This window comes from Stegodyphus dumicola, chromosome 3 (genome assembly GCF_044657685.1).
Source record: "Stegodyphus dumicola isolate Sdum_Otavi_A_Nest chromosome 3, ASM4465768v1".
NCBI lineage: Eukaryota > Metazoa > Arthropoda > Arachnida > Araneae > Eresidae > Stegodyphus > Stegodyphus dumicola.
The window spans coordinates 16,274,081-16,288,487 of NC_140770.1; the positions used below are offsets into that span (position 1 = coordinate 16,274,081).

Below are 14,407 nucleotides of genomic sequence, written 5' to 3' on the forward strand. Positions count from 1 at the left end.
AAAAGTAAAACGGACATATAGTGAGTTTATAGTGATTCAATGCAAAATCGCAAAATGAAAACAATAGCCCTTCAGGGACAAAGTCCCTTTGAAAAAAAAAAAGGCTTTTTCAACATGCAGACATTTCTGATCACTGTTTGGTAATCGATTACAATTAATTTTTTTATTTACATGTTCTTTTATTTGTAAAAATATTAATATCCAGAGAAATCCATAATAAATGTTGCATTTTTTTTAAATAGTTCAACAAGTGGTTTTCTACGGAAACCATCGCCCTCTGAGCTAAAACATACCTATGTATTTTCTGATTTCTAGGATGTAATGTGATCTGAAATATGATCTTAGAGCTAAAACTTTTCTATGTTACGTAGGCTGTTCAATAAGTAATTAGACTAATTTTACTGCCGCGAAACCACTCATCAGAATGTTAATTCCTGTGTCATAAAAAGTTTCTTTATGACACAGGTATGATTATTTTCTGTATGAACAAAAGCTACCGATAGATGGCGTGTACAGGCTCATGCTCCTGAGTATCACATGATTGAACTGAATCGTGTTTGCGGGTGCCTACGAGACATGGCCAGTTGACGAAATGGAAGCATCGATGGAACAAAGTTATGTGATTAAATTTTGTGTTCATTTACAAAAATCAGCTTCGGAGACCTTTTACATGATATGTCAGGCTTTCAACGATGAAGCATTAGCAAGGGCAAGTGTTTTTCGCTGGCATGAAGCTTTTAAGGAAGTCAAGCAAAATGTGGAAGATATTGAACGTGAGGTACGCCTTCAACATCCGTCATAGAGACAATGATTAACACAGCTGCAGTTATCATCAAGGAGGACCGCAGAATTACAGTACGTCAGCTGCATGCTTTCTTGAACATTTCTGTAGGAAGTGTTCACTCAATCACAGTAAAAAATTTGCAACTGAAACGTGTTTGCATGCAATGGATTCCGAAATTGTTGACACCTGAGCAAATGCAACATAGAGTGGATGTGGGCACAGAATGGAAAGACTGGAACAAGAAGGCGACAATTTCTTAAAACGCATCATCGCAATAGATGAAGCTTGGTTGTATCACTATGACATAACCATAAAACAACAAAGTAGTGAATGGAAGCATCCGTCTTCGCTCGAGAAAGCAAAAACTGTGATATCGGCTGGTAACCTTATATATATATATATATTTATTATTATTATGAAGGAATTGTGTATCAACACGCTGTCGAACCCAGTAATACCGTACACAGCTCGTACTATGCGAATGTCCTACAAACAATGGTACAGCACATTCAAAGGAAACGTCCATTGCTCAGAAATGGCTTCCTATTGCAACATGACAATGCCCGACCACATAGTGCTCTTTGCGTACAAGCTGTTTTGCAGCAGAACAACGTAGAGATTTTACCACACCCTCCATAAAGTCCTGCTCTGGTTCCATGCGATTTCTGGCCGTTTCCTGAACTTAAAAAACCATTACGAGGCAAACATTTTACAAGCAACAAACAATGTGTAAAGGCTGTGGAGACAGTTTTGAAAAAGTTATCAAAAAACGGACTTTTCCATGTTTTTCAGAAGTGGACAGAACGTTGGAATAAATGCATTGCGTGCCGCGGTAGTTACTTTGAAAAAGACCATGTAAATTATGACAATTAAGGGTATTCTGCAATTTTTTATAATTTTAGTCTTATTACTTACTGAGTGTATTATAAGCTTGAGAAGAAGGTGTTGCCGTTTCCTTTTAAAGTCTCATAACTTGTAAAGCTGTGTGAATAAATATGTGAGTAATAACATATATTTTATATAGCTTCAATATACTATTTTTGTTGAAAATACGAAGACAGAATGATATTAATTTTACATTTTTAACCTTTACTTAGTATATCTATACATTTAGAATAACATCATATGAAATTTCCTTGTACAATAAGATCACAACAAATAGTATTATTTGTAGTATATTTTAAAATTGCTAACTTAGTTTTCAGAAATTATATTTTTTATTAATATTTGACAAAAATCATAACTAATTATATGTATATGTATTATTTTGCTATAAAAATCAATGCCTAAAAAGTTTGCCGATTTCATGCTCGACATGGGCAGCGGTTTCACGCCTAAACCACCACCAACCTCCCTTCCAAGGACTGCAACAATTTTTTTTCCCAATACATTTCACATTTACAAAGCTCAAAGGTATTAGTTATCAATTTCATTACAGACTGAAAAACTTTCAATGTGCCGCTCAACGGGTTAAATGCAAAGTCTCACATTAAATCATTTAAGACTTTGACAGAATGACTGGCACAAGTTTGGCAGCTTCTTTACTAACATTCCATAATTATTTTTACTTTATGTTTAAAGCCTAAGAATTACATCAACTTTTATGTCTGAAATGCCTTTTCCCCCCGTGAAATCTTATATAATTTTTAACACAGTTTTTTGGCATTAAGTTGAGTACATTTTTATGGTTTCTGATAAGAAATTTCTTCTTCCATTCATTTGGCTTTTCTATCATGATTGCATTTTTTATCTACTTAACTATTTGGATTGTTTTTCTTCTGGTATTTTCCAAGCTTTTATAGAACAAAGAAATGCTAAATAAAAGGCCAATACAGAATTTTGCAGACATGCTATCACAAATCACCTCAACACATGAAAATGTGCAATTTAAATGTTATCAATATGCCAGCTACAGAAGAAGTACTATTATCCTCCAGTATACTAATTCAAGTGATACAACACTAGTCCGGACTACATAGAAATTTTGTATATATCAGTTATTAACATTCATACAGAACTTGAATTTACTATTACATCTACAGTTAGATAAAATACATATGAAATTAATAAAAAATTTTAATGTAATGAAAAATATCATGACGCATAAAATGCAGAAATTTTTAATTAAATTGTTTTACTGTACACTGGGCAATATAAAAAAATATTTGTGTATGAAAAAAAAAATTTAATGGGTGATGAAGATGAAAGTACAGTCAAAAGTCGTTAATCCGGACTCGTCGGGACTTTGGCGATTCCGGATTATCGATTTTTCCGGATTATAGATCATCAGTTTAAATCTCGTAAGATGGCATGCAGAAATTCTAAAATTAAAAATATGAAACCGTAATTTATGAAATAAAGAACAATTATGATCTAAAAGGTATCAAAATTTACAAAAAAAAAAAAAAACTTAATATTTATTTGTTAACTTTATTAAACATTTCTTTCAATGTAAGTTGTTTAGGTTGCTTCGTTTTATGTGATAATACTTTCTCTTTAATTCTATAAACAGACATAATTTCTTCTTCAGTTACAAAGTTCCGCTGTTCAAGTCCCGTAATTGCTGTGCCGAGAATACCGACTAACTTGTCAATCGAAATTTTTTCGTTTTCACTAACCTCTCTATCACCTTCTTCATGTCTTTATCCATTTTTTGCAGCAATTCCACTTTTTGTTTGATGGACATCGAAACATACTTTAGTTTTGTAGATCCTTTGGGAGCTCCAGTATGGGAAATTCTATTTGACATAATCGAAAGTTCAAGTTTACTTTTAGAACATTGCTCTTACAGTCTGCAAAAAATAATAAGTCGCATCCAATTCAAAGATTAAGGAACAACGCAATCATCAACATTAACTGAAATAGATAATTTTAGCTTATACCGTCCGTTATACACTAAACGCGCGCGCGAAAACGTATTCTGCACTTGCGCACATGCATATGCGCAGTAGTAAAGGTCTTACGCGCACGCGTAAACGCCTATGCGCATGTGTCAACGTGGCGCATGCGCAGAAAATTTTTAGCTTTGAGGTCTGGATTATGGGTGTCCGAATTAACGATTTTGACTGTACTTGAGCTTTTCTCAATAATATGCAGTTTAAGATTTTTACAGATCATTTTTATCTATACATATAATTTGCAAATCATAAAACATAATAAAGAAATTTGTGATGGACAGGCCTACTGTTCAGTGAATTTAAATATGCTTTTCACATATTTATACATTTTAATGCAACAAAGAAATTTTAAAAGGTTTTAAGAAACATGCATGGAGCAAACTTAAACACAAGAAGATAATAATTGTGTTATTTATGCCAGATAAAAAATGGTAAAGTTACCTTATTTTTCTAAGTTTTCATTTAAATACTTTTGAATAAATTAGTCTATTATTTTTGCGTTTACATCAATACATGCATCACCTGCATCAGATAAAATTCACATGAGAACTATTAATTTTGGATCTTGTTCACAAACAAATAAATTTTCCTTACAAAAGATTTAAGAACTTGTTTCACAGTCTTATATAAATAAAATTATTAACTTTAACTGGCTTTTTGAGATATCAAAAATTTTAAAACATAATCTTACCAAGCTTTCAAATTCTTTAACTTTTGAAGATAACTGATCTATTTTGGTTTTAACGGTCCTCATTTCTTCTTCTTTTCCTTGAGATGACTTCAATTTAGCATTCAAATCCTTTTGAATATCAGCAAGCTACAATTAAAAAATAAATTTACAATTATTAAAGGATAGCATTAGACGAAAAAATTTAAATCTCTATCAATAAACTAATATTTTACAGGGAAAATTTTAGTGCTAATGCAACAAAACATGTTTATTTTGTAACTGGGCTAGCATAAAGGTGCTTTAACCTGCAAGAGGAATAAATGAAAAAAATCACATTTGGATTGCATTTTAATTGGAACTGGTATTTGGATTACCCCAAGAATTTTAGAGATGCATGTTTGCATTTTTTGGATTATTTGATTATGGCAAAACATGCTAGGGCTATCTGCTTCTGGGGGGGGACTTGTGGGAGACTTTCTAAGTGAAATTGGCTTGTATCCCCATTATAAATGAGAAACCCCATAAAAATACCCATACACTATTCACCTGAAACTAAACCAGGTCGAACTACCAGCGTCCAATAACTTATCGCTTGGGCATTCAGGCTTCATCTTCATATTTTGATGATAAAATATTATGCTAAAAAATGTGCTAATGATAGCACTTGTTCTTAACAATTTTATTCAAGCTTTATCAATATTTTTTAAGCTGTTTTCAAGATCTCCCCAAACTTCTCCCTTCAAATGAACTGACAGAGACAGAGACATTTTTACATTTAATATTCATAATAAGAACTCTTGATTTATTATTTTTGTTATCTCGATTCTCTTTTACAGCTACACGAAAACTGGTCAGTTCTTTGCATATTTTCAAGGGAGTTTTATATACTGTGTTCCAGTACATGAAGTTGTACCCAAAAGAAACTGAACTAATCTTTTGGTGAGCAAAGCTTTTGTAGCACTACATTCGCCACTGCAAGTGCACAAAGGAAACATTTCTGAGTCAGTAAGATGAATGCCATCACTGAAGAAGGTCGGGATTAGTTTCAGCAGAGTTTATACCGACAACTATTTTGGGTGACCATCATTTTTGCAATGGCTGATTTCCGTGAACAGCATGCAGCGGTGAAATTCTGTTTTTTGCTTGGAAAAAGTGAAACAGAAACTCTTGAAATATTAAAAACGGCATACAATGACTAAGCTATGGGGGAACTCAAGTGGTTTTCCCGTTTAAAAAATGGCGAAACATAAATTGATCACAAACCTCATCCTGGTCGTACTTTTACAGTTCTCGAACACATGGAAATGTTGAAAAAATTTGTGCAATCATCAACAAAGATCAATGACGGACCATTGAAGAAATTGTGGAACTGTCAAGAGTGACTTGGAGTTCAGCGCAATGAAGTTTGACAGAAGATTTGGAAATGAAAAGATAGGCTGTCAAATTTGTGCCACGACTGTTGACTGCTCAATAAAAGCATTTTTTTTCAAAAGTTATCACAGATGACGAAACTTGGTGCTATCCTTACAATCAAGAAACAAAGCAACCATCAAGCCAGAGGAACACTTCAAGTTTGCCTTGCCCCGAGAAAGCACATTAGGTGAACATTAAAACAGTACTGATTTCTTTTTTCGATATGAGAGGAGACGTATATTCAGAGTTTGTTCTGCAAGGTTGGACAGTTAATTAGGCTTTCTACTCGGAAGTTTTGAAAAGATTGTGAAACAGTGTGGCCCAATTTATAGCAGCCAGGTGACTGATTTTTTCGTCATGAAAATGCCCTTGCTCACACAGCCATCTGTACAATTCTTGATCAAAAATAGTATGACCCCTATACTCACACAACTTTGACCAGTGTGACTTTGTTTCCTACAATGAAAAGATACATGAAAGGAAAGTGTTTTGCTGAAGTGAAGAAAAAAATGAAAGAGCACTGTCAAGCATCACAAAAGATGAAATTAACAATGTTTTGAAACATGGAAATAAAAGATTAAGACAAATGTATTAGTGCAAGTTGAGAGTACTTTGAAGGGGATTGAAGGTTTGTACTTAAATGTGAATAAAAGAGTTTAAAAAAATAAGTTCAGTTTTTTTTTAGGATAACCCTTTGTATTTCAAATAGTATTTAAACCACTTCCATTACAGTCATTAAATCTGGTTCACATAAACTTAGATTGGGAAAATATATCACAACTTGAACAACAAGCTCACAGTAACACTCGAAATGCTTAAATAAAGCATATTTTTAATGTGATTAAGCTTCAATAAATTAAATATATTTTTAATGAGATTAATGGTCAAAACAGTTTACTGAGAAGAAATGACAAGTTGTTCTCCTCATGAATGGGGGAGAAGTCATCTCAGTACTAACCAGATTTGGCAATTACGAGTTACTTTGTCTTTTCCTTTAAAATGAAATTTCATCATAAACATCTGCATTTTGAGATACTTCAGAATTTCCAGAAAAAAATAACAAGAGAATTCAAAAGTATTCTTACAGATGAGTTCCATGAAGACATTCAAATATTTCATGAATGTCCACCAAAGTTAAGTGCTATAAAAAAAGTACATAGAAGGTTAAACAAGAATAAGGCTGCTTTCTTTAAATCATTATTGTTCAAAAATTCCCCAACAATTTTTTTTTTTTTTTAATGTGTGCAATATATCAGATCTTTGGACACAAAAATTTTAGAGACATTATTAATTGCTTTTATGCTTTAACATAATTTACTATATCAAATTTTATTTTTTATAGAGAATGAAAAGCATTAAAAAGTGTTATATTGAATTTTTCATATTTTCTGATTATTCATACTCCCTCTGAAAAGTATTAATTATACAACATGTTATATCGCCAAAATAGGCAACCCACGTAATATGCAAATGCAGCAGAGGACTGCATTATGGATTTCTATCCTCAAATTTATGTCAATCATGATGGGACTGTGGAGTTTGCTAGTCAAAAAGAAAGCATTGCATTTCTTTAGGAATACAGAATTTGGCTAAAGAACAAGAAATGAGAGACTTCACACTTAATGAAGCTGTACTTAGAAAGTGATCTAATTATGGATCAAATTTATGCAATTCTCCATTTTCATTTTTATAAATTTATGCAATTCTCTATTATATAAGAAACATTTCTTGATTTTAAAATTTTATTGATTAATTTTTCTTTTATGGAATTTTCTGCACTGCATCTTCAAAACTGCTGTTGCCTTTTGCATATTAGATTGGCGAAAAATGCATAATCAAAAATTCACCACTGAATACATAATCAGAGAGTATCAATCTTCTTTTTAAAAGTTAAGTTTTGAAAATCAGAGCACCATTAATATGCATTCGTTTACTTTCCATTTTGCACATTATTGCATTTTCTTCAATTAATCTTATATTCAGTTTCACAAATCAAGGAAGAAAAGAAATGATAAGAAAAGAGGGAATACATCTAAAAATTTAAGTATCTTCATTTACAAGCATTCTAATAGCTGGAACATGTGCTTTGGCTCAAATTATACTATTTAAAATTTTATGAATAAATAACGATTATCAGTATATTTAAAAACTACAGATTTCAATAAAATATATTATTTGAAGTAAGAGCTATGTTCATCACTTATGAAACATGGAAAATTTTCTCTTTCACCGTGTGCTTGAATTTTATGTTTGTATTAACAATCAAAAACCTTAAAACTAGACTATAAAAATTTCCAAAATTTGAGTCACTACTGCCTGCCAAACATTGGCCATCATCTAGCCAAACACTGGCTTTTGGGGGGGGGGAACTTTCCAATGGGAAATTTTCTCTTAAAATGTACTTCACTGAACTGTTAATCAATTTTCTGTTTATTAATTAATTTTAGATGCCACTCCTCATCTTGAAGCAAAATTTAATATGCTTAGTATGAATGAACCCTGCATACAAAAAATCTTAAGTGTAATGGTTAAATAAGTATAAGTGAAGTACTATGTAAAAATTTGAAATTCTTAATGAGCATAATGATTACTCAGATGATCATGAAATTAAACAATAAGAATATTTAATTTCCTCAAGCATTAGCAGCTCATTTATGTTATACACATGAAATTCAAAAATAAGTAAAATGTAATTCCATAATTATTAAAATAATTCTTGAAATGTAAATACACTTAAATTGCTCCTAATAAACTAAAATTCCTTTTCTTTTAATTTACCTCAAACTATACACCGATTTCAAACTTTTCATACAAAATGAATCAAGATCTTACCTAATTTTAATCTTGACAGAAAGGAAATACAATGCTAATCTTACCTTTGTTTCATATAATGTAACAATTTCATCTCTGTTTGTTCTCATTTCAGATTCATATTGCTCTCTCAGTTCTCTCAACGTATCTGCTAACTTTTGTTCATAATTTTCTCTGATACTCATATCAATATCAGATATTTCAGTTGTCTTCATTATTCTTGATTCTGAAAGTTCCTAAGGGAAAATATATATATATATAATGCATGTATCATAAGAATAAATTGAATTTAATTTAAAAAATTAAATTTAAATACAAATTTAATTAAATATTCTTTGCGCCATTGCTGCAAGGAATGAAATTTAAATTTAATTTTTAACAAATACGTATAAAGATAAAAAAGCAAATTTAAATCCTAAAAAAAGGAAAAAATCCAAAATAATTTTTAAAAAAATGTGCAAACATATAAAAGATTTAATACTCGAACTAATCTACAATATCATTTAAATTCAGAAGCATAAGCAAATCAAGTGCAAAATCAATCCATGAAAATAAATTTACTAATTTAATAAATTAAAATTAAATTAAACATTTTTTTTAAAAAAATGCATATGTGAATGACCGTTGAGTAGGCAGGAGACAGACTTATCAAGGGGAAGTTGCCTCCAAACCTAACTCTGCAATCATTCAATTCGTGTTTCGTCATTCATGCACCCAAGGGTAAAAGTCAAAACCAAAATTAATTCCAATAAAGTGGTTCCCTTAGAAATTAACATTTAAGAATTAAAGTTCAAAAAGGAAAATACTAATGAAGTCTTTTGAGAAATAAGCAAGTAAAGTCAAGAATTAAACTTTTTTTAACATTAAATTAGATTTTTTTTAATTAATTTTTTATAAAAAAAATAATATAGAAATGTATTTTAGAAACCCTTGTCTACAGAAACCTCCCCGACACGAATATGCATATCGATAAAAAGAAACTAAAAAAGAACTAGACATAATCCATATAAACCAATAAGAAACAAAAAGAACTCATTACAATTTTTAGAAAACAAATATATATTTAAAAATATAATTTCATATTTAGAAAATACTTAGATACTACATAACAAATTTTAAAAAATACTTAAAGCAAGTAAATAGTAAGTTTTAATTCTAACTTACCTACTATATGAGTGTTGGGGTCTGCAAAAGTGTTGTAATAGAGAAGTAAGTGTGTTCTTCAAATTATATAGATGGTGCTTATGTAAAGTTGAGTGTAAAGCTGCTATCTTTGTTATAGTAAAAAAAATTTTTGTAAACATTAAAATTAAAATTTAAATTAAATTAAATTAAAAATCCTAAAGGTAGTAATTATCAATTTTTAGGAAGTTAAGATTTACAAATATAAGAAATCAAACCAATTTACAGGAGGAAAAAAACCTTCTACTAAACATTTTTAAAAAATTGTTTTCTTTATTAAACCAACTAGCATGATTAGTCATCAAAAATGGCAAATTAAATAAACATATTTGTAATATGCAACTTATTCAGTTCTCTGACTCAAATCACTAAAAGCCTATGTGATGACTCTTACAATAAAGAAATAATTCAAAAAGTAAATAAATATGTTCATATTAAAAAGAAACTTGAAAACTTTTAAAAGCCTGATTTATAAATGATGATAAATGTATAAGCTTACGCTAATATGGCATTGCACCTTTTAAAGCAATGGTAATTAAAATTTTTACACCAAGAGGGTGCTGAGTATTTTAACTTGTGAAACACTCTATTATTTTCACAACAGGTTTTTCTTTTGCTAATTTATGAATACAGTATGTAAACAGGCTCATCAGTAGATTTCATGTGTATATAATAATACACAAATACCATGCATTAAACAGTTTTCCTGTTCACAATAAGAGAAAATCTTTACTATCGCTTAAGGACCTATTTTTTTAAATTAATCAGAGAAGAATAAGCATGCTGACTGATTGATGAGCCACCACTAATGAAGATAAATAATGTAAACACAAGCTTAAGCAAATTGAGTACTGATTGCTTATTACAAGGGTTGTAATAAGGATAAAATTACACTAATTGACAGATTACTACATTGAGTATAAACAGTATACTATACCATTAATTTAAATAAAATGCATATACCATTAATTTAAATAAAATGCTGACATGAAATTATGAAACATAGATGGTTACTAACATACATTCAATAACGTTTATAAAAGAAATGCTATACCTTCTCGTGAACGGTCGTTCTGAAACTAAGTTCCTCTTTCAGACTCTGTAACTGATTTTCTAATTCAGCAATCCTCAACACATTCATATCAAACTGCCGCTTTCTTTCTGCTAACTCAGCTGCTAACCTGTTTCTTTCATCTTCTAAGTCCTATAATGAAAAAACAAATGATTCTACATCTATATTTAAAGAAACTCTGAGGCTTATTTTGAAACAAAATGACGAAAGTTTGGGACCTGCTTTCTACAAAATAGCCAGCAGTCCATTATTTTGAAAATTATGGAATCCCACCATAAAAAAGTGTATTAATGGACTTGATATGACCATCTGAACATAGTAACAAAACAGTAATACATTGGAAAATTAAAGTAAAATCCAATAAAACTGGAGGCCTTAACAATAGCAGAAATCCACAACAGCCTTTTCAACGAAGGACAAAGCTTAAGCAAATTGAGTACTGATTGTTTATTAAACAAAATGGCATCAGTTCTATACTTGCCAACATATGACACTCAAAAATCATGAGATTTTTTTTTAAGAAATCAGATTTTTTCAATGACAAAAAGACTTTTTAAATGATAAAAATATATTTTTAATAATGAATAAACTTTAAACAGTTACTAATTAATATCTGAAAGTTTAGTTACAAATTCTTAAATGTACAGTACAAAAATAATGACATGTAAAAAAATTTTTTTAATATTATTCGAGTCTTTTACAAAAAAATAACACATTAATCGGTTTTCGTTCAGTATTCATGATCCATTACATTCAATGGCAGGTTGTGTTCCAGCAAAAAAGGCAGAGGACAGGCATTCTACATTATAACATTTTTGTCCTTTTTTCATCACAGAAAATTAATTTTTTTTAATAGAACTCATGTGGTCTGTGTTTTTCTGTACACGTGTTTGAGAACATCGACCCTTTCACCAAGCGAAATCGTAAAATCGCAATGACAAACAGCACACATGTATTACATTTCCTTGAACAAATAATAGAAGGAAAGTCATCTCTGTGTACAATTTTTGAAAAGTACATGATTATTTTACCTTTTTTGCAGACATAGCTAAAACAAAAGATCATAATTTCTTAATCTATTTCTTGAAAGCAAGTGCACTCGCAACACTCAGAGACAAGACGAATGAAATAACAACCCCGATCTTGCTTTGTGCTGATTAGCTAATATAAGGCAGATCACATGCAACAGCACTCGATGTTCATTGGAGAACTGGAACATGATGTGTTAGGACTCGTGCTCTCACTCACAAAGCAGAGGCATGCCATAATTTTTCCCTGATGAAACGATTTTGGTTTTCTTTTATATGGATTATGTAAGTGCATAGGTAAAATCTGTATATGGTGCATTATGGTATTTACAGAAAGCCTAAATTCTGGTGAAACCATGCTTAAATGGGACAGTCTTGTGGACCCCTATCTACATCTCATGCTGCAGTTATTTTGTGTTATTTAGAGGTAAAAGATCAGTAATCAGTTGATTTTCACTCAAAAATTTCGGAAAGAAGAGAAACAAATTCGAAAATCGGTGGTTTCAAGGTGCGACCACCACGCGTTAAAGGGTTAAAAACACTCAACATCAGCTGCTTTTTTGAAAATACATAATTAAATTAGAAAATAATAAAATGTAAAAACAGCAATAGAAAATAACTATAAAGCTTAATACAAACTTTCAGACTGAAAGATGACTTTACAATACAGTAAGATAAAATAAGTGAAACCTTAATAGTATCTTCAAATTTAGAGAAACAAATTCGAAAATCGGTGGTTTCAAGGTGCGACCACCACGCGTTAAAGGGTTAAGAACACTCAACATCAGCTGCTTTTTTGAAAATACATAATTAAATTAGAAAATAATAAAATGTAAAAACAGCAACAGAAAATAACTATAAAGCTTAATACAAACTTTCAGACTGAAAGATGACTTTACAATACAGTAAGATAAATCAAGTGAAACCTTAATAGTATCTTCAAATTTTCTTTTTTCTGATGTAAGCTGATTAATTTTAGACTGCAGATCCTGATTATGCGACTCTACAGAATTCAGTCTTTTCTCTGTAGCAGCTAATTCTTTCTCCTTCTTAGCTAATCTGAAAATTATACAATTATAAATAAAACAAATACCAAAAACAACATTCATACTTAAATTTCAATTTATACATCACAACTTTCTTTTCAAAAACAATTTCATCATGTAAATGTAGAAAATATAATAGTATTTTGGATAATTGCAACTACATTATAGGACATGGTTCCCAAGAGGCACTAGAACAGCACTGAAAATATACCCTACACCTACTGGTTTATATTCCATAATTGTTAATGTTTGCTCGGGTGATAGTTCAGCTTATTTGATTGCAGCATATATATTTTTAATGTGATAGAAAAATAAATCATTTTAGGCTCAACGCTAGATGAACATGAAATCATTCTGGTCTACTTTTGCAGATGTTTAGCTAAAGAAACAACCACGATTTTAAATAAAACAGATAAAAGCAAACAACCTAAATAAACTTAATAACAAATAAAAACATAATTAAATAATTAAAATAACTAATAATATATTAATAAAAAAAATCTGAAAGCTTTCAGATGAAATATACAATATATAAAATCTGAAATCTTTCATATTTTAAATTACACCCAATGGGGCATTCTTTTAATGTTTTGTGCGTCTTCACTTCCCCACTCACCTTTACTTGCAGAGATAATTACTCATTTTAAGAAAATGAGTTGTTCTATTTTCGAAACTGTTTACATTACTGGTTTGTTGCATCATCGTCAAAACGAAAATAACACTAGCACAGATACAAAAGATAGTACGCAAAACAACAATGAAACGAAAAATTATCGTAACTTCATACAGGGTTATCAAAACATTATCAGCAGCAGCTTACTTTACAACAATTTCGGAAAATTTTCCACCTATTTTACCTGTTTGGGAACATATTTGAACTTTACAAGAATTTTTTTTAAGAGTATCTGCTTATTATCCTGTCGACCACTGGTGAAATTTTGGCAATGGTTGCCAATTTTTACTGCGGAATTCTAAAGGATGCAGTCATCCATAACTGCAGCTAAAATCTGCTAACTGTCCAGTAAATGGGATAATTTGCAGATTATTTTATCTGTCTTAATTTCCAGGCACTCCATTCAGCTTCGAAACCAAACTTTTTATAGCAAAACCTCTTTAAAATATTCTTTAAATACACATCCCAAAACTCAAGCACTTTGATAAATATGATCATTTTCAGAAACAGTTTCTCACAGTGGTCACTCACATAGATATCAAATAGATTCTTAATGTACTACCATTTGTTATTAAAACCTTTAGCATATTAATAGCATAGATGCTGATATAATTTAGCATCGATATATTATAGTTATGGGGAGAAAAAGAAAAGAATACTGAGATTACAGCAATATTAGCTTTCATTTAAGTCCTGCCTTTTTTTCTCTTCCCTTCCAATTTTGGCTTATGAAGAGGTTTGGAATTTTGAGTAAGTTCTTAAAGAAAAAAATATTTTCAGCTTGTACACAAATTAGCTTATATTCAAAAATATACAACACTGCAGAAAATA

At 30.4% G+C, this 14,407-nt stretch overlaps 1 protein-coding gene across 1 annotated transcript in view; it reads right to left on the reverse strand.

Annotated features, from left to right (window-relative positions):
• LOC118201748 (lamin-like) overlaps positions 1–14,407 on the reverse strand; it is a 42,397-nt gene that overhangs the window by 18,320 nt on the left and 9,670 nt on the right. Inside the window, exons 2-5 of the mRNA XM_085812596.1 lie at positions 12,784–12,916; positions 10,812–10,961; positions 8,641–8,811; positions 4,373–4,498 (exon numbers count right to left, since the gene is read on the reverse strand). Coding sequence (XP_085668722.1) covers positions 4,373–4,498; positions 8,641–8,811; positions 10,812–10,961; positions 12,784–12,916 — 580 coding nt within the window. The remainder of the gene's footprint in view (positions 1–4,372; positions 4,499–8,640; positions 8,812–10,811; positions 10,962–12,783; positions 12,917–14,407) is intronic.